General features: G+C 43.6%; 1 protein-coding gene across 2 annotated transcripts in view; it reads right to left on the bottom strand.

The window, feature by feature from the left end:
- EXO1 (exonuclease 1) overlaps positions 1–26,606 on the bottom strand; it is a 233,640-nt gene that overhangs the window by 108,421 nt on the left and 98,613 nt on the right. For both annotated transcript variants that reach the window (XM_078649397.1, XM_078649396.1), the window contains exons 6-7: positions 8,199–8,411; positions 1,559–1,746 (exon numbers count right to left, since the gene is read on the bottom strand). In XM_078649397.1, the coding sequence (XP_078505523.1) occupies positions 1,559–1,746; positions 8,199–8,411 (401 nt within the window). The remainder of the gene's footprint in view (positions 1–1,558; positions 1,747–8,198; positions 8,412–26,606) is intronic.

Raw genomic sequence — 26,606 nt, 5'->3', positions numbered from 1 at the left:
TTAGGAAGGCTCCTCATTCTATCCGAAGCAACTTTTTGATGTAAATTAATACATTTCCTCCAGTGCTCCTTCCAAAGCACCATAGTCAATTATTAGGATAGCTCCAGATCAAAGTTGATGCAAAATGTCTGAACTTGTGGATCTTTTTTATATAAAGGTGCATCTCTTTATTTCACTGGTACACAAATGGTTTGCATTATTTTGTTCAATAGCTGGGCAGAAAACTTAATTGTAGAACTGTTGCCTTTAAAACATTTTCATCTCAAGACCACATGAACATGAAACATTTTTTTCAGCCTGACAGATTCAATTTGCATTGCACTTCAATAGCTTCAAATATGCTAACAGGAAGTTTAGAGCCACTGCTACTTTCTAGTTCAATTCAAATTAAGCGCTCTAATGAATGCAGTGGGCTGAGTGCAAAATATGTCCGGAGTCAGGTGATTTAAAATATTCTTTTCAGAGGAAACTCTTTAGCTGAATTGCTTCCACTGAAACTTCATCTCACTGATAGATATGCTTTCCTTAACTTAGCACAGACACAATTTTCTGATGATACTATTTTCTGGTTACAATAGGATGGCACACACTCTAGATTATACAGAATACAAAAAACTTTGCATTTCAAAGAATATATTAGAAAATCTAGAATGTATTTTTCCAAGCTTGCAAAAAATGGAGTGCACAGCCATAAGTGAGTAAGCACATAATGCTTTAAATAGGATTTACACCCAAAATGAGAATGGAAATATGAAACTATGAATTTAGGAAACGTCAATTAAGCAAGTATGCAGATGTAAAAATCTTTTTCATTCCTTAAAATTGAGAGCACAAACTCGCACAAGAGTGGACAAAAACAGTGTAGCAGGGGATATTCTATCCCTTGCAAATTTGTAGTTAAATCTAAAACGAATATAGAAAAACATACAAAAATATATTATTACTTTCGGACTAAAACAGAAAATGCAATCTATGATGTGCAGACTAAAACAAAACTAAAATGTGGTTAAAACTATCCTCTGAAACCAACTGTAGTAAAATAATATGCTCCTGGAATTAAGCAGCCCCAATTGAAGTCCATAACATTAATTTTAGAGCGCACACTACATTTGAAAAGTTCTTCCACATCCACCTTTAACTCTAGCAATGCAGTGAAGCTGTATCAGTAAAACAAAACAGGTTTAACAGTCGTTTATACTTAAGGGTGTAAAGCATGCAACCAATTTATTGTTTGATAGAGTCCAAAAAGTACTAGCACCAGTAACACATTAATAAAGTGTTCTTAGGTTCTATGTTTTAAAGATGACAGATAGATGCGATAGATTCCAGTAAGTATTTTTGGGCAGCCGTCGCACTTCCTTCTGGGAACGATGACATGAAACACACAAAGTATTCTTTTATATACTGAATAAGCAGTTATAAAAGAGTACCTATTTTATAGTTTCCCTTCAAACAGTGTGTATTCAACTCCTAGGACAATGCATAAGATCTCTCACTTACTAGCACAAGAACATTTGTGCTAAAAAAAAATATAAACACCTTTCAATGTAAAGGATACTGTCCAGCATAAGTAAGAATTTCAGGATCAATACCGTCAGCATATGGATTCAAAGGAACAAGTTTTCGGTTTATCGGGTCAAACACTAATTGATAAAGAAAGGTATTGTTGGCTCGGATAAATCCTGTGATGTAATCATCTGGTACAGTTATATTCATCTTTAGATATTGCCCAATTTTTTTAATGACCTATTGATGCCCAAAAAAAAAAGACCAATTAATGCAGAGTACAAATTTTTCAAAAAACAAATAGTGCATTCAATTTACAGTTATGTTTAAATCAATTCAATTTAGGCTTGTTAACAACCTATTTAAAGCAAATAAAACATTTGTGGAACAAATAAAATCTTGGTGAATTTTTGTATACAAAATAAATCAGTAGTAATATAAGCTTAATAAAATATATATAGATACATATATTTAAAAAAATGCCGTAATAAAATAGCAAAAATGTGAATTATCTAATTGGGAGAACATTTTTTTTTGCCTTAATCAATGGCAAGTTGCCTTTTTAGGGTATATTGTAACATCCTAGCCTGACCCAGTGAGTAGCCAATGTAAATATCTTCATTTGATTCTCATCCTTTTTTCAAATTGCTATATGGTATAAAACCATAAATGGATCTGCAGTATTGAGGATGAACTAAGAAACAAGGGATGGATGATCCAACAGTTGTTATAGCTAGGATGTCATTCGTGTTCTGTTTTAGCTCGAATGAGAAGTTTATTTACCTGAATGCATTTTCAAATTTGAAGGGTTTGGCCTTGCTGACCGGTCTTTGCTCCCGCTCCCTTTTTGCCGCCCCTTTGATGCTTCCATTCGGACCACAAAACGTATGGCAAAGGGTTAAACCTGAGAGATTGACTTCGTCAGGGGCTCAGTGAATAAAATGGGCCTGTTGGAGAGGCCGGTAAGAGGCCGATGAGGGGACCTGTAGGAGGTATCTCGAATGAGACCCTTTAGTGGTTGCTGTTACTGGTAAAAACGAGGAGTCCTTTACACTTGTGTCCTTTGGTCTCAGCTTGTGATCTTTAGGCGATTTTGCCACGGTGAGGAATGGCAAGATGCTTGTGTGCAGCAAGAGGCATGTGCGCTGCAAGCTGCACTGGTGTACCAGCCGGCCTTGGTGTGAAGCATGGCACCACTGCCTCCCCACAGAGCCAAAGACAACTCAACTAACAACCTCTGCCCTCGCCCTGCAGGACTCACTGGCAGCCTCTGCGTCCAGGTGGCCCGGTAGTAGCGAGTTAGTGGGGCCCCCTCACACATCCTGGCCACGTTCAGCTCAGATGGGGACGGGACGTCCCTCCCAGGGCCATGCTGCAGCACAAGCACCCATCCACTTCCACAGCTTGTTGAGGCCTTACTTGTTGCCGCTGGTGCGGCCTTCAGGACCAGTCACCCTTCACAGCCAACATCGTCCCATGTAGACTGGTGAGGCAATCCAGCAGCTTGTTGAGGCCTGGTTCGTTAACAGCGACACGGCCTCCAGGACCAGCCCTTGTGGCTAACATCGCCCGCCCTAACTGTGCTGCCTCAGTCAGCACCTATGGTGGTCAGGTGTACAGGCATTCAGGGATTCAGATGGGCTCAGAACCGTAGGATGGCGGCACGGCTCGAGGCCTCTCTTCTGCTTCGGATGCTGGTCGTTGTGATCCGGCGCCATAGAGGAGCACATTGTCACCATTTCAGATATGAGAAAGGAGGCTTGAAAGAGATTGCAGTAATCGTGACATTTCACTGCACACAGAAAGCTGCCACGTTGCAATCTTACAATTGCAATTGGCAGGTGAACCTTGAACGCAGGCTGATAATAAGGCAACATTTGAAGCTTCTGGTATGGGCTGGAAGCTGGAACACAAATCCTTCCAGATTCAAATCTTAAAGGCACGACTGGATGAGAGATAAAAGTGGCAATTAGGTGAGACGAAGATATTGCAACCTTAAGAGTTACAAACTCATTTTGATAACCCCTTCAGACCATTCTCCTTTATGGGGGCTTATTTACCCAGACCTGTGGCTCTAAATGTTGGTTGCAAGATAGTGTCCTTGAAATTCTTATTTGTTGGAGACGGTTGATTGGGCTCCATTTCAGGCAGGCATTGAACATCTTTAGCTTAAAGGTTTTGCAAATGCAGTTGCTGTTTCCACAATACGGATGTATGTTGAGTGGTCAGCTATGAAGTCACCAGGCAGTTTCATGTCGTCTTAAAATCACCAAAAAGAGACAGAGACTTGAAGGTCTCCACTAGTAACCAGTAGAAACTGAAAAATTGAATGACCTGGTGCCTGTACGAAATGGTGCTGCTCACTTAAATAGGTTATGAATCAAAGAATGTGTTGCAAAGTCATCCTGTGCCCTGGGCAACCTCGATTTCTTTGCTGACTGGTAGTGGTGGTGGTAACTAACTGACTGACTGTCCCTGGGCTCTGCTTAACCAAGCCCAGGGCCAATGCTATGCTGAATACACTTTTCGAATACAGTAAAAACACCTACATACACTAGGGTACACTATGGGTAGGTACCCCTATGATTGGCATAACATCTCCTATAAGGCCCTAGTACATAATAGGGTAAGGGGGTTAAAACTACTGTTAAGTTCCTAGTATATAACAGGGCATGGCAGTTCAGAGGCCAGCAGCCTTTTCTGCACTTGCATGCGTGCACTGTTGAAGCCGGAGGTCGGTTTAAAAGCAGCACGTTGTTGCAGAATTGCTTTTTAAATGTAAATTGTGCCCAAACTCGACTTTTTTGTTTGGGGCACTTACAAATTGATGAACTACAATATTTTGTATCCCCCAGGGTCTCCCCCAGGTGCCCCAGGGGTTGGGGTTCAGGTACTTATAAGGAGTATCCTTATAAAATATGATTTTATATGCTTTGGGGCTAGTAAAATTGAGAATGTCACTTCCCTCACTGCAGTAAAGTGCTTCCCAAAATCGACTTTTGTGCTAGGAGCAATGTGGAGTGAGGATCTACATAATTCTTATATATTCAGAACCCCTTAATTCTCCCTTGGGTGATTCAGGGGTGAGGGGTCCTGTAGATATTAACAGGATCCTTATAAAATATGTTTTATAAGTCCTGGGGTTGGAGAAATTGCCCAGTTCATGTTCCCATTGTAGATCCCCAGCCACATAGTTATTAAATAATAACGGATTGCCATGTTAACCTAACGCTAGGTTTTGCAGAAAATATATTTTAACAACTTAGCAGAATGGTATTGATTATTCCAACAACATGCTTTTGTTGAATTTATTCTAAAAGCCTTCCAGGGGTCTGCCCTGATTGGTCAGAGTTAAGTGGGCTAGCCAGGCTGCTTTGATGAGGTGATAAATGGCACCTGGGCGAAGGAGCCATCTGGGAGGAGAGGGTTCTGAGGCACAGAAATGTCAGAACAAGGGGGAGGGGTTGTAAACCATGAGCTTCAAAAGAAGATGGGCACAGGCAGAGAAAGCCAGGTCCATTTATGCCCATCCACTCTGGACATAGTCAGATAGCAGACTTAAGGAGGGAATTTGCAGATGCCAGGAGGAGAGAGACTATGGAGATGAGCCATCCTGGAGTTTCCTTTAGCTATCTCTTTCCTCTCTGCTGAGACTTCAGCCATATTGAGTTTTGGAGAAATAGTGTTTTCTGGGAAACCATTGTGCCACACTTTGGGGTGTTGCCCTGCTCCTCATTTGGCAGGAGTGCCCTGATTGACCCCAGAGAACACTTAATAAATATATGAGAGGGGCATAGCCTCTCAGATCTGATGCTTGTAACAACAGAAGAAGGGTCCATGTTGGAAGTTTGAGTTTCACCAACCAGACCCTGCACTCCGACTGACTGCGCCTACTGCACAATCTAGAACTCAAGCCCTGTGGACTAACTCGCTTCAAGAGGACTAGAGAGTGAAATTCCTGCAAGCTACAGGTTAACAGAGATCACCTTGACCATCACCACCAAGAGTCCCCAGCCTGGAATTACTCCAGTGGATTTGTAAGGCGTTTGTCCAAGTGGAATATAGGAATTGAAGTACCAACCTTTCAAGGACCATCTTGGAGCTTCCAGACCCTTGAAGTACGTTTTGGACACTTTGGGACCCTCAGAGGAAGAAGTTTAAGGAAATTGAAGAAGTTTGGAGCAACTCTGGAAAAAAGCTCCATAAGTGGACCGACTCGACCTGGCCAACCAAGTCAGCAATCCAGGTTCGTCCCGCTGTCAAGCTTCAGAGGTTCGACTTCCAGAGTTTGACCAGGAGCTGGTCAAAACCCAAGCCAGAGAACCCTCACCAAATGTGAGCTGGTGAAGAGCATTGAGGGACCCCGGGAGAAAAAGCTCCGTAAAAGATTCTTAGTCTGAAGGTAGAAGAGGTGCCCGGGACCAACCATGAGAGTTTGGCCACACACAATCAACCGCGAGCCGGCCTGGATCCTTGGATCGTCCTGCAGGAAAGCTCTGGAGGTCTGATTCCAAAGGTTTGACCGGGAGTTCGATTAAAGACAAGCTGACGAACCCTCACCAAATTCGGACTGATGGAGAGCTTCGAGGAACCCCGGCTGAAAAAGCCCCACAAAATTTCTAAGTCAGGAGGTAAAAACTTTGACAGAGGCCTACCGCAAAGGGTAGCCACTCAAGGCTCCATTGTGGTCGGCCTGAAACTTTGGCTTGGCCACAATCTAGCGCAACCAGATGTCCTAATGGGTGCTATAGATTTCTATGTGCTATATAGTGCTAAATCTTTCAAACTTCATATCTACGGTTCCCTACATTGGATATTTTTAGTTTTGGTGTCATTTTGTAGATACAAATATGTCCTATTTCTATGAATTAGTGTTGGATTTTTATTGTGTGATGTGTCTTAATTATTTACTGAATTGGTGTTTTTAAATGCTTTATATACTGGTCTATGAAGTTAAGCAGGCCTGCTTGCAGCCAAGCTACCAAGGGTTGAGCATGGGAATAATTCTCTGAGACGCATTCTGAGCCGTAGACTGTGTTAGTGGCCTTACTGCCGGTGGTAGATGCATATTTACCACTATTAATAAACCACTTTCTAACAGTATGACTTAGTCTTCAAAGGCCATTATGGATGAGAAGTTGTTGGTGATAAACTATCATTTGACAATGTTGAAGGCTGCTGAATTCTATATTATTGGGAAGCAGGGCCTCCGTAGTCCATTAAACAAAGTATGTCAATGTTGACTTGACTGGTGGTTTTTTTCTGTGCAGTATGGGAGCTCAGCGCCTGCGAGATGAGCCTGTACAAGTGACGAGTGTGAATCTCCATCTGCCACTGATTGGAGACCGACTCCGAGGTTTTTCCAAGGAATGGGAGATGGGTGAATTGATGCACTTTCCAAGTGGAGGGCACTTAGTTACTTCAGCATTGCCTCTTTCATATATTTAATGTATTCATAAGTTTGAATCATTCTACAATCGTCAAGCAGGGAGTCCTTCGCAACCTTAAAAACAGTAAACAGTGTCAGGCGCGGCCGGCATAAATCGAGGAAGGGAGGGGGGATATTGGGGAGGGGGAAAGGGGGGTAAGATATTGGGGGGGATATTGGGGGAATGCTGCTTGCAATTCTGATTCAAGTATATGAATGATCTAAACCTGGAGAAAAATCGAGTTAGTAATTTGAACTTGTAACTTCAGTGCTCCAGTATTGGCATCTTTCATATATTCACATGCAACCCTCCTTCCTACCAGGTTAGAGACTCACTTCTATCATATGTATCCCTCACACTTATGCTATGAACCATGAGCTACAGAGGCCTCTAGGGGAATACCAAAGCTCAGGGCTTCCATCCATTGACAGAAGTTTGTGTTGTTTTGAAACAAATACTGTTGTTGAGGCCTATGGCAATTTTAACACGGTTTTCTGCTATTTAAAGTTGCAAAGGATTCCCAGTCTGCCGACGGAGAATATTCCAAGAATGTGAATATATAATAGGATCAGAGAATTGGATTTACAGGTAACTCATTTCTTGTTTTTTAGAGGAGTAGGGTGGTGCTGCTTGTGTAAGGTTAATAACGAGGGTCCCCAGCGTGAAAAAAGGTGACTTCATTATATAAGAAGGAAGACTCTAGTTCACACAAGAGTGGGCATTCTATCATTAAAAAGTTACATCTCTTAGAATAAGACAATGCGGTGCCGCCCACGTATGTTCTGCTGGTGGACGTATGTGACCTTCAAGCCTGTGCATGCTGGATTTAATGTTTAGCTCTGTTAGGCTTCTCCAGGAAGTTTTTGGTGGATTTTTCAGAGTAACTGGGACGTGTGGAATCCGAGTCGAAGGCCTCATAGTTCAGCAGGCTTGATATTAACAAATTGTGCTGTACATACAAGACACAGCTTTCACTAAAGAGAATTTCACAATCAATTGTTCTCCTGTAGCAGAAAAAAAATGAAACTAAGCATGACGGCTCATTAAAACCCCCTTATTAGTTTGTCAAAAAGTCAACACCTGGCATAGAAAAATGATCAGAACATTAACACGTGACAACAATTTTTTAGCTAAGTTAGAAATAAATAGGCATTGATGCGCTTGCCTTTTGACGCTGCCTAATTAACCGGAATATACTGTGGGATAAGCTGCAGAGAATAAATGCTTTAGCATATTAAAAATAGTATGTTTTTAACATCTTACCTTTATTATATCAGGATTGTTGGCTATTTTTAACAGCTTGCATGCCTTGGCTAACCCAATACCATGGAGTGAGGACAGGTAATCACAGCCAGAGAGTATACACATATACCGGAATTTCTCTTCGGTAAACACATCCCCAAGCTGTTTGCACATTCCAAGTCGTGCTTGGTCAATCTCCAATCCATTCCCAAACTTGTCCATCTTTAAAATAACCTATAAATAAAATAAGGTGAAGTGAGCAAAGGTTACTTCTATTGACAAACACTAATCAAAAGTTTCCTATTTTATTCCACAATAGTGAAAATAATAATGAGTGATCCATCTAGATATCACAATGAACTAGTTCCCCAGCTTTTAAAGAAATGTGCATGAACAGTCAATCCAAATGGCAGTGCCTATAAGCCATAGTTGTTTGATTGATAAGCTTTTATTCGATATGCAAGATATCTTATAAGCGTACACACAATACAGCCAAAACAAATCTATAAAAAGACATCATTTAAAAAGGCAAATATTAGGTGCACATTAAAAAGGTAAAAGGACATATAATGCCATAAATAAATTAGCTAAAAATACATTAAACCGCTACTGACAATCTCTTGCATCTTATCAACCAAAACTGTTTTAAAAATGTGGCTATGCCACATACAATAGGGGGGGAAGTGTCCGTCATTAAAATGCGCAGTGCTACTAGATAGCTACGTGTGCCCATATTCCGGCAGAGGGGTTTAAGCCAGAAGCTCCTGGGCTTTGCATAATCCGGGCATTCAAATAGGATATGCGTAATGGACTCTATCCTATTAGGGCAACATGCACAATAAGGGGACGTGTGGGCACCTGATTTCCACTTGGATACCAGAGCCCCTAGTGGTAGCGAGCCTACTCTAAATTTAAAATCCAATGCTCGATCATATGGAAGAGTAATTAGGTCCAGATAGGGCTCAAACACTACAACATCTTTTACTGTTAAAAAAGCAGCAGTGGACTTGCAATGATCCGGGTTTATAACTAACTGTTCCGCAACCCAGTTCCAATACAGTCTCTTCAACACCTCTTTAGGTGGAGCCGATCTTGATAACCAACAGTCCCCCAATCCGATTTTCTCCAAAAGTTTTTTAGTGTCACTCAGCCATCTTATTTTTGCCCAACCGCCCAAGCTCATTATCTCCGCCAACCCATCAGCATATGATTTTAAATCTTCACCCCTCCAGATACGTGTCCATAGAAGGAGAGGGCGAAGCCGGGCTTGGTCTTTAATGTTTTTACAGCCTGTATCCATCAATACCGGTACTGTCGGGGTGCTTGAAGGGATGGCAATTATGGATTTTAAGAGCTTACTCTCTACTGTTGCCAAGGCGTCCAGGCAGCAATGCCCCCACAGTTCAGCCCCATACAAGGCTGATGTTACTACCTTAGCCTTGTAGATATCAATTACTGGGGTAAGCGACCTCCTAGGTGATGCCCGGAACTCCCTCAGGAGGGCTCCTCCTACTCTCTTGTGGTTAAGGACCATCTTACCAATGTGAGGTGACCAGTTCATGCTATCCGTAATCCGAAATCCGAGGTAGTCAAATTCGGATACTTTCTCCAAGGCAACAGAGTTAAGAATAGGCGGGCGGCCCAGTTTCTTTGGAGGATTTAGGACTAGGAACTTAGTTTTATCCACGTTGATTACTAGACCCTTTGCAGCACAGAAATCCTGGAAACGTGTTAACAGTTTCTGGAGGCCTTGCGGAGTCTTGGAGATCAAGAGCGTGTCATCCGCAAAAAGCAGGGTGGGGATCCGCACTCCTCCGAGACAGGGGGCGTCGGCTGGTTCTTGCTGGAGATGTTCCACCACCCCATTCACATATAGTGAGAAAAGGGTGGGCGCCAAAACGCATCCCTGCCTCACACCCCTAGACACTGGTATTTTTTCTGTTAATTCTCCATTTCTACCCCAGCGGACCTGAGCAAAGGTATGGGCGTGGAGGCTAATGAGGAGAGACAAGATATATGGAGGCAATCCCAACTCATGAAGCACCCTCCATAACTTCTCTCGGGGGACTAGGTCAAAGGCAGTCCTTAGGTCAATAAAGGGCAAGTATAGACTGCCCTTGCCTAGCTCCACCACCTTCCACCCCAGAAGTGCCAACCTGAACACCTGCTCTATTGTCCCCATACCTGCCCGAAAACCTGCCTGGAAGTCTGATAATATTTTATTTTCCTCCACCCACTGCAAAATCCTACCAAGTATGGCTTTACCTGCTATCTTTTGGGTGGAGTCTATCAGGCTTATTGGGCGGTAGTTCCCCGGTGATTCTCTGCATCCTTTTTTGTAAATCGGGACCACTACCGCCCCCTTCCAGGAGTCTGGCACTGACCCTCCCATCATGATGTCATTAAGGAGAGCTGCAATGACCCTTCCCCACTCCGCTGGATAAGCACGCATAAGATCCCCCGTTGTTTGAATATAGAGGCAAAGTTTGAGCAATGTTTGTTGTCTAAGATGGCCATGAAATCTTCTTGCAGAAAACATCAAAAACAAAAAGCATGATGCAGAACCTTTGTTTTTAAACCCAATCTTGCCTCACTTGAAGTATTTTTTGAGCGAGTCTGCTTCAAAGCTTGGCGCCTGACAAGTATAATTCTTTGTTTTTGGAATCACTGGATATCAGCCAGCACGAGATCAGAGCCTGATATATCAACAAATTGCACCCAGACATCTAGGTCACGTTATGCAATGGAGACATCACGGGCCTGGTAAAATCTCTTCAAGATAAAGTGAAATCCATTTTTCAAATACAGGTTTTTTTAAAATATGGGAAATTATTGCATACTTAATTTCCATCACGTGATGCTGTAGTGCTGGGCCAGGGTCAGATAGATGTATAATGGCACTTCAAATGTGACTGGCACTCTTTCAGATGCAAGAATGGGATATGACTAAGTGGGACTCAGCCAAGCTGACATTTGAGAGGCGATTATGACTATGCCTGCCTGTAGCAACTAATACCAGCACTAACTACTAATACTTGACTGATCTGATATGTAACAGAAGATTCACAAGCCTACCATATCTGCAGGAATCAGTATTGAGGCCAACATGATTGAAGGTAGGAAGGACATCATTGCTAGAAGGCCCAACCCTGATCTTCAGTCGATTCGTTTCATTATTGGACTGTTTCTAGGACCTGGGGGTTTGTTATTATAATTTCTTTTTTATCAAATGTGCTACTTCCAACCACCATCCATCTGAAAAATGTGCATGGAGCGGATGCAATATCCAATTTAAAGAACTTAACAATAACAGTGTAAACAGACAGCAGGAAGTTCCAGTGTATTTTTGTACGTGGAATGCAGAAGTACACATCCTGCAGATAAAACAAGCACAGCTGTTTCCCTTGTTGGAGTTGAAGATTGACTCAGTGAAAAACTATCATTCAGATTTTTTCTCTTTTCACCATCATATTTGCCAATTTCATAATTCAAAATGGGACTACGTTTCTGCCTCTGAACCTTTCTTTTGAACAAGAAAGTTTTGAGGGTCAACCCTATCTTTTGGATTTGGAGAAACAATATCTACTGCTTGTTTCTGCACCAAGATTCTGATTTCTGTTCAAGGATGGTTCTGATTATATATTTTCAACAACTTTTGTAGATTATTCAACATGTGGGGTAGAATGTGAAGTATTAGAGATTATGTTTGTTAAGCCTCAGGTTTCTCTCCTGTAAGGCAATTCTATCAAGAACTCCTGAACGCCAAAAGGTAAGAATTGGATTGAAGACTCAAAGCCATTTTTAGAATTTCCTTAAAGTTTAGACTCTTGCTCTTGGGGATGGGTAGGAGGGGGGGGGGGTTGGGAGGTGGACAACAATTCACCAAAATGCCTGGGGTAGGAGAGGCAACATCATTTTACATTTATTTTTTAATCAAACAAACATGCTAAACCATACACATATATTCACTTACACACTAAAATAAGCATCCACACCACATACATTTAAAAGCATTTTTACTCACCTCAGCTGCCAGATAGGGTCATATTCCAGTTAATTATACGTATTTTGTTTGTTGCTAATAGTGTATAATACAATATTATTCACTATTAGTGTAATTGAAAAACTGACTGAAAACAAGGAAAGTGGAGCCCCAACCGATGTTCCTGGCACTGATTTTGCTGTCGCTGAGGCCAGATGTTCTAAAGTCAATGCCAGGGGTTTCAAGGGGAAAGCCAGGAGTTGAAAAGGGATCTATGTCATCATCTCAAGAGCGCAGTAGTGGTAGTACCTTTTAAAGCAGTGTTTGATCCACAAACTTTTCTGCCCACTGCATCTAATAGTTTGCTTTAATTGTTCCGGTGACGTAAGATCTAATTATTCAGAGTACTTTAATGAACTGCAGGCACTGTGGTTGAATCTGGGTGAGGGACCATTCTCAGAAAAGCAGGGTTCTGTTGAGATGGTTTTTATTGTTTGGAGCTCTATCGGCTTTAGTTATCACACGTGTCAAACTTTTCCAGCTTTTATTCAAGCAAAATTGAGACCAGCAGAAGAGATATAGTATTTTTTTGTGTGGGTGCAATGGTTGGAAGATCACTGAAGGCCTAGTTTGAAGGGCAGCTTTTGATATCAATAAGCATGACTGTATTCCCTTTTTAAAAAAAATATTTTTTAAATATTTTTATTCGGATTTCCCCCCCCCCCATTTTTTGTTGTACAGAGCACATAAGAAAATTCATTACAGTTTAACACACAAGATTTGTGACAAGACATACAAAATATGCAATAGAAACGAAAATACAAGTAAAAGCAAAGCAAGGAAATAAATTAAATCCTAGACCCCTTAATTTTCTATCCTACCCCGGATCTCTCTCTCCTTCCACCTTTGTATAGGTTCCCATATTTCCTTTCCTAATTTCTTGCCTTTTCCTCCCTCCTTGCATAAATTGCTTTCTCAAGATTGTAGGCAGGTGGTAATTTCATTAGCCATTGGTGGAACGTAGGTGGTAGACGATCCAACCATGCCGTGGCAATACACAGCCTTAAGACAGCCATAGCCACAAAGATGAAATATTCATGCTTGGTCTGGATAACATTATCCTCTATTCCGAGGAGTACAACTGATGGCGTTAAGGTGATCTCTATCCTTAATGATCTTTTAAGAAATACTTCAATTTCCTCCTGAGTGGTTTCTAAATGGGTACAAGTAGCAAACATATGGGCTAAGTCAGCCTCAGTGCTATCACATCTTGGGCACGTGATACCAGCTACCCCTCCCCATTGTGCTATCCTGGATGGGGTATAATACAGAAAGTACAATGCCTTATAATGTTGTGCCTGAAGCGATGCTGAACACAATAGTTTCTGTCCTAATTTCAATGATCTGCGGAAATTTTCCTTCTCTGCGCCCAACTTCTGCATCCATTTTCCTTCATACTTTTCCAAATCATCTGCTTGGTGCTCTATTAATTCAGAATAAAATCTTTTAATTGTACAGTCTGTACCGCCCTGTATAATATCCAAGATGGAATTCATCGCGAATCCCGCCGGCCCTCCAGTTTTTGTCAGCATAAAGCTCATAATTTGCAGAAACTTAAAGAAGTGGGCTGAGTTTAGTCCGTATATTGCCTGTAAACTGTTAAACTGCATCACCCTCTGCGATCCTATCAGATCACCCATTTTGCTAATCCCATAGTTTCCCCCTTCAGAGAAGACAGCGCCTGAAAATATATCACCAGGGAGATTGTGATTATTACTCAGCCTAGTATAAGCATTGTACCTGCCTAGGCCAAATTTTTTCGCAAAGGAGGTTCAGATCTTATGGGCGGCCATAACCGTTTTAAATTTAGGCCTCTTAAAGTAGCTGTACTCCGTAAACTTCAGGAAGAGGTTCTCAGCGTGATCTCCTAGCACTAATGAATAAATTGCTAAAGTTCCTAACTCATCGTGTCCTTCACTTTCTGCCCCTCCAAATAAACCTGCCATATATTGGAGGGACGCTGTCCAGTAATACAGTTTTAAGTCAGGTAGAGCCCACCCCCCTCGCTCCCTCGGGAGTGCCATATATCTCAGCACCCTTCGAGTCTTTCCATGTGCCCATACAAATCGGTTTACCATATGCTCAAGGACCTTAAACCACTTGGCTTCAAACAGTAAAGGTATGGCCCTGAATAAATACAGAAACTTCGGGAGAAAGATAATTTTAACTATATTAGTTCGACCTACTGGGGGGTGGCTAGAGCGCCGATGTTGGAGGTCGCCTGAGCGTTCGGCTCCGTGATCGAGCCGCCCTTAATCCTGTAATCCGGGCGCTGGAGCCTCCCCAACCCACGAGCTACTGTGTGGGAAGGGGCACTAGGCTAAAAAACAACATCGAAGGGTCCCAGCGGAGCCTGGGTGAGGCGAGCGGAGCCGGGCGAGCTCCGACGGCTCAGTCAGTACCAAGTCCAAAATGGCGCCCGCTCTGAGTTAGCAAGTCGGGAGCGGCCTGCGGACTTGTGACGCCGGGGATTTGAACGGATTGCCCCCCCCCCATAGCGGGGCGAAAGAAATACCGGCTACCTGGGCGGCCGACGGCGTTTGTTGAACTCCCGCGCGGCGGCTCCGGAGCACGCCAGCCGCGCGGCATCCATCAGAGGTACTGCCCGGCCCGGCCCCTGGGGCACTGGGTGCTGTGGTGACGAAGGAGGTGAAAAGGGCCGACCGGAGCCCCATTGGACCCCTGATGAGCTCGGCCTCTACCGAACCGAGACTTGGACAAGTTGTTCTGCCCTTCCGGGCGCTGCGGGGCGACCGAAGGGCTCTTCTTGTGGTTCGTTTAAAAAAATTAGGGAATCCCTGTTGTTATTGTAGCAGACTAGAATCGCTGGAATGAACTGGGGGGGGGGGGGTGGGGGGCTGAATTATTTAGAACAGAATGGATCTATGCTCTTAATAAAAATAGTAAGGATTATAACAACATAACCTTTCAACCTAGATCCAGGCAAAACATTAAAGTACACAGAAGTAAATAGCACTACTCTCAAATTTATAAAAATAATGTACAAAATTTATTTATGGCCTCCCAAATGGGTTACAATCTAAACCATAATGTTAAAAATACCACCAGAAACTGGTAACACAATATAAAAAACAGTCAAAGTATAAAAAAGTCGACGCGGCGTTTCGGTGCTACCAAATCTTGACACCTTCATCAGGACATTTGGAACATTTGACTCCGTATCTATAAACAAATGACAGTATTTTAGCATCATTGTGTACTTTATATATTTTTTTCTACATGTCCTAATCAGCAAGGCTGTTGTCTAAAAACTTAGCATTGATCCCCTGTATCATCCTCGCCCCAGTTTTTTACATCCTTAGTTATCTGTATTAAGCCAGATCATTACTACTGGTTATGCCCTTATATTGGTTTACTACTGACCGATATAGCTGAATGTACCTGTATGTTTATGTTGATATAGCTTATCAATTGCTTTTCAACTCGGTATGGACACTTTTCAGATAGTTGTCCTAGATCTTTGCACGGTTCTATAGGGAATGCAGAAACCAAAAACAAGCTACTTAATTACTTCTTAATATTCCTCTAAGTATTGCACATGAAAGTCCTTTATTTACCTTGTTGGTAGAAACCAATGTTATGTATCTGCACGGAGGGGCCACCATAGTTAATAGAAATGGCTTCGTTAATTTATTCACGTGTGGAAGTCATCGTGACCTATGTATAGAAAGATCACGTGTGGTGAGGTACAGATTTTAGTCTATCTCTGGTCTACCCACATAACCATTGTGTTTGTTTCATTTAGTATCTCTAGGGTGAATACTCACCAGTGTTATCTTACTTAGGACTTCTAGTTAAGGCTGAGATAAATGAGCTTCATCCACCATCCCAATCATTCACATTGACAGGAAGTTCGATATCTGTGGATATAAGTTAAATAGAGCTATAATCCAGAATTATGCACACTGTTTCTATGTCTCCAAGGTTTGTACATAGATATACTGTATGAGAAAATAGGGCTCTGTGGGTCTCTTCAGGCATATAACTCTCTTTTGGTCTCCTCCTGCCCTTATCATTCAGTTTTGCATTAATGCATTATTAATGTCTGTTAATCGACTAAGCCTCCGAGGTATATGTCTAAAGTTATTATACTTCTGATTTAAAACATATTTCCTTGTATTGTCCGTTACATGCCCTTTCTTATGCATGACCTACAAACGGTATTTAGAGTCCCCAATAGTTTGCAAAATGCCTTTTAGGTACAGGATATAGTTAAAGGGGTGCCTGGAGAGTCCCCAATAGTTTGCAAAATGCCTTTTAGGTGCAGGATATAGTTAAAAGGGTGCCTGGAGAGCAGTCCGCTATGGGTTTAAACCTACTCTCGAACTGCAAGAGTATCCGCTTGTCCCAGAGTCAATTATCACAAAACCGGGGTCCAACATACCTTCGGACTTAAAATCGGCCTCCCTGCTCCTCCGTGCTTCCTCCTTTGTTTCAATTTGAAGTGAGAAGACTCGCTATCGAGGCGGCGTGTTTATACTGCCCCTTCCCAGCCTGACCCGGAAGTCAAACGTGCTTCTGCGTGTATATGTCTATATTATTTAATACATTTTGTTCGCTTATTATTGTAAGCCATGCCAAAGCATATTATTTTTGTGGGAACTTTTTCCACTCGCTTAATCTTAAAATAGCTAATCGCGCACAGCCTTTCTTTTCGGAAAACCGGAAGTGATTCTCGTCGCCTCGAACGATAGCTATTGGAATACTTGCTTGAAACAAACTTATTCCCGCTTATTTTACATAATATCCTTGTAGTTACTTTTGGTGATATTGACTTGTTATATACTTTAGGATACTGGTTTCGGCGATATATTGCTCAATCCAATATCAGATGGGGCGGCCATATTGGATTGGGAACCACTAGTCAAATTTTCTGCGGAATGTGGTCATCCTATAGTAATACTAGACATTGCCCAATAGTTGAGGTTTCAGCTATACATACATCATTATTTTGGTTATCACGAAAATACACAAACAATAAACATATGATCATTTGATATTTGAGAACTATCGTATTTTATACATCGTTATACAACCAAATTATAATACATTCCGACAGACTATAATACAATGTATAACTTAACCTGAGAAATATTTTGTTTTATATTCCAGTTAATTTCTTAATAAATTATACAAGTTTGTACAAAAATCATACTAATACTAATAAACCCATAATGGCGGCCATATTGGGTGTGGAAACCTCTGTCCCGGGCTATCTATAGTATCGTGATCTTAGCTTATGTGTTAACATCAACCAGTTAGTAAGGAATTCACTGATCATTGATCCATAGGCTCAATATCCCCTATTTCTAAAATCAAGAGACAACATTACTTCTATGCTATTACTATTATTAGTTGTGTTTCTATTTCATTCAGACTTTGTCTAAACCCTCTCCATTGGCCACATCTTGACACCATACTTGATAGAGTAGTTAAAGTAGTCAACGCCAAAGGGCAAATATCTCATAATCATAACTTAATAAACTTAAATTATCTATTTTTTCATTGATTTGTTTATAAAAATCATTTTTAAATAAAAAAATATATTTTTTAATTATTTCTGCACATTCCAAAATAAAAGTTGCATGATGATTAAGGTCTTCTTGTCCTGTTTTTAAGAGGCCCTCTAACATCTCAATGGTATCATCTTGAGGGATGTTAGTATAGAGGGCCTCTATGTCGAGAGAACTTTACATGTAACATGTGTTCCAACTGCCAATCGCAGATGAAGGGCAATGTAATCATGTATAATGGAATTGCTCATAAAATCAAAAGTTTCATGAATTGTAAAAGCAAGAATTTAATTTACATAATAAAATGCCCGTGTAATAAGGCATATATTGGTGAAACAGCAAGAGAGGTCAAAACGAGAATAACAGAACATAAGTCCGCCATTAGGACTAAGAAAATGACAGCCCCACTGGTGGATCATTGGGTAACCCATAACCATAAATTGGAAGATCTTAAATGGTGTGGGGTAGAAGCAATATCTCAAAGTATCAGAGGAGGTAACAACAATATTAAGAGGAAAAAGAGAGAGCAGTTTTACATGTCTCTCTTTAATACCTTCAGAACAGGTCTCAATAATAGAGAGGAATGGGAAAGACTAATCTTATAACATCTACCATACTCTGTTAGTAGAAAATTATCCCTAAACAGTAACAGGCAATTCCTTTAAGTGAAGAATATGGTATGTTAAGTCTATTCAGTTTGTTTTAAAATAGGAACCAAAGTAACTAATAATACCGCGGAACTATCTGGGTCAAACAGGACAGGACTATATATATATCTATGTGGTTGTTATCCTTGCTTGTGTTGAACAATGAAAAAATAGATAATTTAAGTTTATTAAGTTATGACTATGAGATATTTGCCCTTTGGCGTTGACTACTTTAACTACTCTATCAAGTATGGTGTCAAGATGTGGCCAATGGAGAGGGTTTAGACAAAGTCTGAATGAAATAGAAACACAACTAATAATAGTAATAGCATAGAAGTAATGTTGTCTCTTGATTTTAGAAATAGGGGATATTGAGCCTATGGATCAATGATCAGTGAATTCCTTACTAACTGGTTAATGTTAACACATAAGCTAAGATCACAATACTATAGATAGCCCGGGACAGAGGTTTCCACACCCAATATGGCCGCCATTATGGGTTTATTAGTATTAGTATGATTTTTGTACAAACTTGTATAATTTATTAAGAAATTAACTGGAATATAAAACAAAATATTTCTCAGGTTAAGTTATACATTGTATTATAGTCTGTCGGAATGTATTATAATTTGGCTGTATAACGATGTATAAAATACGATAGTTCTCAAATATCAAATGATCACATGTTTATTGTTTGTGTATTTTCGTGATAACCAAAATAATGATGTATGTATAGCTGAAACCTCAACTATTGGGCAATGTCTAGTATTACTATAGGATGACCACATTCCGCAGAAAATTTGACTAGTGGTTCCCAATCCAATATGGCCGCCACATCTGATATTGGATTGAGCAATATATCGCCGAAACCAGTATCCTAAAGTATATAACAAGTCAATATCACCAAAAGTAACTACAAGGATATTATGTAAAATAAGCGGGAATAAGTTTGTTTCAAGCAAGTATTCCAATAGCTATCGTTCGAGGCGACGAGAATCACTTCCGGTTTTCCGAAAAGAAAGGCTGTGCGCGATTAGCTATTTTAAGATTAAGCGAGTGGAAAAAGTTCCCACAAAAATAATATGCTTTGGCATGGCTTACAATAATAAGCGAACAAAATTTATTAAATAATATAGACCTATACACGCAGAAGCACGTTTGACTTCCGGGTCAGGCTGGGAAGGGGCAGTATAAACACGCCGCCTCGATAGCGAGTCTTCTCACTTCAAATTGAAACGAAGGAGGAAGCACGGAGGAGCAGGGAGGCCGATTTTAAGTCAGAAGGTATGTTGGACCCCGGTTTTGTGATAATTGACTCTGGGACAAGCGGATACTCTTGCAGTTCGAGAGTAGGTTTAAACCCATAGCGGACTGCTCTCCAGGCACCCTTTTAACTATATCCTGCACCTAAAAGGCATTTTGCAAACTATTGGGGACTCTCCAGGCACCCCTTTAACTATATCCTGTACCTAAAAGGCATTTTGCAAACTATTGGGGACCCTAAATACCGTTTGTAGGTCATGCATAAGAAAGGGTATGTAATAGACAATACGAGGAAATATGTTTTAAATCAGAAGTATAATAACTTTAGACATATACCTCGGAGGCTTAGTCGATTAATAGACATTAATAATGCATTAATGCAAAACTGAATGATAAGGGCAGGAGGAGACCAAAGAGAGTTATATGCCTGAAGAGACCCACAGAGCCCTATTTTCTCATACAGTATATCTATGTACAAACCTTGGAGACATAGAAACAGTGTGCATAATTCTGGATTATAGCTCTATTTAACTTATATCCACAGATATCGAACTTCCTGTCAATGTGAATGATTGGGATGGTGGATGAAGCTCATTTATCTCAGCCTTAACTAGAAGTCCTAAGTAAGATAACACTGGTGAGTATTCACCCTAGAGATACTAAATGAAACAAACACAATGGTTATGTGGGTAGACCAGAGATAGACTAAAATCTGTACCTCACCACACGTGATCTTTCTATACATAGGTCACGATGACTTCCACACGTGAATAAATTAACGAAGCCATTTCTATTAACTATGGTGGCCCCTCCGTGCAGATACATAACATTGGTTTCTACCAACAAGGTAAATAAAGGACTTTCATGTGCAATACTTAGAGGAACTCCAATATTAAGAAGTAATTAAGTAGCTTGTTTTTGGTTTCTGCATTCCCTATAGAACCGTGCAAAGATCTAGGACAACTATCTGAAAAGTGTCCATACCGAGTTGAAAAGCAATTGATAAGCTATAACATAAACATACAGGTACATTCAGCTATATCTGTCAGTAGTAAACCAATACAAGGGCATAACCAGTAGTAATGATCTGGTTTAATACAGATAACTAAGGATGTAAAAAACTGGGGCGAGGATGATACAGGGGATCAATGCTAAGTTTTTAGACAACAGCCTTGCTGATTAGGACATGTAGAAAAAAATATATAAAGTACACAATGATGCTAAAATACTGTCATTTGTTTATAGATACGGAGTCAAATGTTCCAAATGTCCTGATGAAGGTGTCAAGATTTAGTAGCACCGAAACGCCGCGTCGACTTTTTTATACTTTGACTGTTTTTTATATTGTGTTACCAGTTTCTGGTGGTATTTTTAACATTATGGTTTAGATTGTAACCCATTTGGGAGGCCATAAATACATTTTGTACATTATTTTTATAAATTTGAGAGTAGTGCTATTTACTTCTGTGCACTTTAATGTTTTGCCTGGATCTAGGTTGAAAGGTTATGTTTTTATAATCCTTACTATTTTTATTAAGAGCATAGATCCATTCTGTTCTAAATAATTCCCCCCCCAGTTCATTCCAGCGATTCTAGTCTGCTACAATAACAACAGGGATTCCCTAATTTTTTGAAACTGTGCATACCCCATCCCTGATACAGACAACAGGGGCACCTCCTTTTCTTGTAGACTCTTCTTGTGGTTCCCCAGGGGGGCGATTGCTGCGGCGGCCGAGTGGCGGAGCTGGTGCTGGGTTCCCGGGTGCGAGCCTTGCCTAAATCAACATATGGGCACTTGCTGGCTGCCCCCATTGACGGTGTGACCCGGGAGGTGCGTTGGGGCCACAGTGGACGCACTACAAGACTTCTGGGTCTGGAACAGAGGGCTGGATGCCAGACGTAACGGAGAGGGCGGTCGACCTGACCCTTGGGGCCTGTTAGAGCCTACGTGGAAGACGGAGAGCGCCTGAAGCACTAGAGGTGGAGGTGGAGGTGAAACGGGGGGGGGTCGAGGTCCCAGGAAGAACATAGCAGGTCGGTGACGGCCCTTACCCTCCCCCCCGCCCGTGTCCAGTCCACGGGGGGCTGAAGTCATCCTGCGCTTGGACTCCCGGCGGCGCGGTCCACCATAAGGACGATTCACGGAAGGCCCGAGGCACGTGGTGATCCGCTGCGGTGGTCGAGGCGGGCGCCGCCGCTAACCGATCTGAAAACCCCCAGTGGATCCTTTACGAAACCGGTGAACGAGCCGTGGAAACCAAATGAGACTGGAAGCGGAGTAGATTTGGTTGGTGCTATCCTGGCCCGACGTCCCCGAGGCACGAGTTGAATGGCCTAGCGGTTGACCCCCCCCCCCCCCAGCGCCGCTTTCCCTGAACCCGATCGGAGACAGGCCGAGGAAGGTATTTATTGAAGTGTGACGACTAACAAACTGAAGAGGGACTCGTCACGGCTAGGTTGCTATTTCCCAGCTTGTCCTCCGCTCACCCGGAACAGTGTTGGACACCACGGACACCATGGGGAAACAAAAAGGGAGCCAAGGGCAACACGCAGGCTACATCAGACGCGGAGATGCCGGACAGAGGCGACCAGTTGGATCCAGAGACGCCGCTGGACCCGCACCTCCAACACCAACTGGACAAGATCCTGACGGCGATAACGGACACAAGATCGGCGCTCCAACAGGATATAGCACAAGTCGCGACGGGACTGGGACTACTCAGGGCCGACCACGGTAAGCTCTCGGACAGAGTTAAAGAGGTGGAGAGCTCGATCAGCACTATGGAACCGACACAAAAATCACTCTCGGCTGCCATGAAAGATGTCTTGAGCCGGATTGACGCACTGGAGAAGAGGGCAGAGGACGCTGAAGGGCACAATAGCTGGAACAACATCCGAATAGTGGGGCTGCCGGAAATAATTGAAGGTGGGGACATGGTTGGTTACCTGGAAGAGTGGCTCCGGACGGTGGTGGCGCCCGATGGATTATCCCCATTTTATACCCTGGATCTACGCATAGGGTTCCGTCCAGGCCGCCGCAGCAGCAGGGCCGCCCCCCGCGCCCAGTGGTTGCGCGGTTGTTACACTACCGGGACAGAGACTTACTCCTTAACAATGCCCGGCTGAACGGTCCCTTCCAGGTGGAGAACAGTAGGGTCAACATCTTCCCGGATTACACCTATGAAACTCAGCGCAAGAGAGCCTCTTTCCTAGCGATAAAGCGGGAGCTGAGAAGCGAGAGTATACAGTACTCCTTACTGTTCCCGGCGAGGCTCCGAATAATACTGGACGGTACGACCCAATTTTTTTACACCCCTGACGACGCGTGTAGCTGGTTGGAAACGTATAGAGCCGGCAAGGACGGCCCTGAATCACCTTTTCCAACAGTACCAGAGGAGAGGCCGCGGCGGAGGTCTAGGAGGATTCGAAATGGCCGAAGTAGACTTGGACGGCCTTCAGTTATGGAGACAACAGCGGAACGGCGTGGGGTTTTGGAGGTGGTGCCCAGCATATCGGGCTCGCAGGGGATGCCCATAATAGAGGACACGGAGCCTGGCGGGGGGGAAGACCACATGGACACGGAGGAATCTGAGACTGACAGTGTACCCCTGCCAACGATCACCCCGGAGACGGAGGAAGGCCTGCTAGATGGGCAAGGATGATTTCGGGTGAGCTGATTCGACAAAGGAACGAACAATGGGAGTGAGTAAGGTGTTTAACGGGGGAGAGGTTGGTAGCCTACTGATAGATGGGTTGGGGGAGAAGCCCTAATTTGGCCCTGTGTTACTAGAGCTCGGTCGCACATAGGAAGCTCGGGCAGAAGGCGGCTTCCTGCCGGTGCTCGACCCCCACATTGCCCTTAAGGCAGCCTGCGGTGGCTACCGTCAGGATGCTCTAACTTTTCTTTGGGGAAAGTTTGGATGGGAACTAGATCACGGTCTTTGGGTCCTGTTCTGGGGGGGTGGGGGAGGGGGTGAGATTTGGGGATGTTATTTTGTTGGGGGGTGGGTACGCCATTGGTGCAGGGCAACTACTGTGCCTGACCCAAGCAGAGCTCGGGCGGAGAAGTGGGAGCAGAGCATTGTGGGACAATGGTTGAACTATCTAACTTAAAATGTCTTACCTGGAATGTACGCGGGCTTCATACTACGACGAGACGACACAAGGTACATGCTTACTTAGTGCGCAGAGGAGTGCAAATAGCGCTATTACAGGAAACACACTTCACGAAAGCAGAGGGGTTGGCATTGCAGCGCAGATGGAGGGGACAGCTATACAATACTACATACTGAGCTTATGCTAGAGGCGCATTGATTTGGATAAGAGCTAGAGTCCCTCTCCAGGTGACCAAACACAAGATAGATCCAGGAGGGCGGTTTGTGGCCATAGCGGGTAAACTGGGAGGTAAGGACATAAATATTTGCAGCATTTTAGCACCTAATGTGGACCAGTTAGCCTTCTTCGCGATACTGTCGGGTTCCCTGGCCCACTATCTAGTGGGGCCACTATTGATGGGAGGTGACTTTAACTCGGTGGTGGATATAGCCCTTGATAGGTCGCATCCCCCACTAGCAGATTCCCCAACATGTCGAATAGCCAAGGGTAGACCGGAATGGCAAACAAAATGGGGATTGACGCATATCTGGCGAGCCCAACACCTGCATACCCGGGATTACTCTCATTTCTCGGGCATACATGAATTACACGAGAGGCTGGATGTGATCTTGTGCTCCGCGGAGATGGTACCCGCGGTCACAAGAGCCGAATATTTGGCGAGGACGATCTCCGACCACAACCCTCTACTGGCCGACCTCAAGTGGTATCCGGGCGCCTCCTGCGTTCCAACTTGGAGATTGTGCCCTGAAATGTTAGAAGACCCACTATTCCGAAGGGAGCTGAGGGAAAGGATCACTAATTATTTCACTGAGAATGAAGGCACGACTGGGGAGAGAGCAACAGAATGGGATGCCTTTAAGGTAGTAATGAGAGGCTATTGTATAGCTAAGAAGGTGGGGATGCGCAGGGTACTTCTAGACGATCTAGATAAAGCAGATCGTAAACTCCGAGAACTGGAGCTCTTGCGACCCGGTCGCCCAGAGCTGCAACAGCAGGCTGCAGCGGCAAAGGAAGCGGTGGCGGTTGAAGTGGAAAGACTGCGCAGTTTCGACCATAAGGCTTACATAACCAGGTCTCTCGTGGAGGGAGACAAGTCGGGAGCGCTGCTGGCTTGGCTAGCCAACCCCACGAGGCGCAGCTCCCCCACAGTCGCCATGTGCAACACTGAGGGTGTGGAGGTCTATACCCAACCCGAAATTCTCCACTGTTTCACATGTTATTATGAAACTCTCTATCAGAGCAGGCTGATAGCGGATACCACTCCCATAGATGATTCTTTAGGTGAGCTGCCCATCCCTAAACTAGAACCCGAACAGGCACAGGACTTGGGTAAAGACATAGAAATAGGGGAAATCCGTAGTGCCATAAAACATATGTCGCGCAACAAGACTCCAGGACTAGACGGACTACCCGTTGAATTCTACGCTGCTTATGTAGACTTGTTGGCTCCACGACTAATAGTGTATAACAAGGCGAAACGACTAGGGTACCTCCCGGGCACGATGCGCGAGGCGCTGGTGATCCCCCTGCTTAAACCTGACAAGGAGAGCGGTGACCCGGCGTCGTACAGACCGTTATCGATGCTCACAGTGGATTATAAAATATTAAGTAGCATCCTGGCGTCCAGACTACTGGAACACATGGGCACTCTAGTTCATAAAGATCAAGCGGGGTTCATACCCAAACGCAATACCACCATGAATATACGCCGACTAGTTTGCCTGCTGGAGGAAGACCACAAGGAGGCCCCTCACCCCATGATATTATCGATCGACCTGGAAAAGGCGTTTGATAGTCTGGAATGGGAGTACCTCCGTAGGGCGCTCAGTTGTTACGGGATAGGAGAGGGCTATCTGCAGTGGACTGCAGTGCTATACGCTTCAGCGATGGCAAGAGTGAAGCCGGGCGCGCTAATCTCCCCACATTATCCGGTGGAGAGAGGAACGAGACAGGGATGCTCGCTGTCGCCATTGCTTTTTGCGTTGGCGGTGGAGCACTGTCAATCCGCACAGGGGCCCACTATAGAGGGCTGCGGACCCTAACGGGGCAACAATTTATTTCCCTTTACGCCGACGACCTGTTGCTCATCCTTGAGGATGCTGATGGCCCTTGGCTGGTGCCGATGCCGTATTGACTACCGTTGGTGAAATATCAGGCCTCAGAGTCAACTGGTCCAAGACATGCGTATTCCCAGTCCGTAAGGGGGAACCCCAACCCACCACACCCAGAGTAATTAGATGGGAACCCAATTGCCTGAAGTATTTGGGGGTCTACATGTATCACAACCCAGCTGATGTACTGGAGGGTAATATCTCCCGTAGCATCAGAGCGCTGAAGGGCAGCAGGCCCTTTTGGGCCACCCTCCCACTGTCGATGGCGGGACGAATTGCGCTACTTAAGATGATGGCGTTCCCTAGGCTCCTGTACTATTTTAGGACGCTCTCGATTTGGATCCCTCCCGCTGTATTTCGGAACTTGAAGTCACTGATCGTGTCTTTCCTCTGGGGATCGGGCCGTCGCAGAGTGGCGCTTATGACTTTGATGAGACCTAAGGCGGAGGGGGGGCTGGCTGTACCTGACTTCGAAGTTTACTACTTAGCAGCCCAATTACAGGCCTATACTTAGGAAATAGCACGGGAATTCCGGGGACCTGAGGAAGAGCGGGGACTGGGAATACCTAGACACGTACTCTCCTATATCGCAATGCAGCAGAGACTAGCCCTGCGCGACCTCACGCAAGAAGAACGTACAATCAGGTTGTGTTGGAACCGCACACAGCGCAGAGCGGGGGTAAACCACCCCTATGCCCCTGAAATACCGCTGGGAA

Source organism: Lissotriton helveticus, chromosome 6, assembly GCF_964261635.1.
Source record: "Lissotriton helveticus chromosome 6, aLisHel1.1, whole genome shotgun sequence".
NCBI lineage: Eukaryota > Metazoa > Chordata > Amphibia > Caudata > Salamandridae > Lissotriton > Lissotriton helveticus.
The sequence above is the reverse complement of the archived record's forward strand: the minus strand, read 5'-3'. Positions and strand labels throughout refer to the sequence as shown.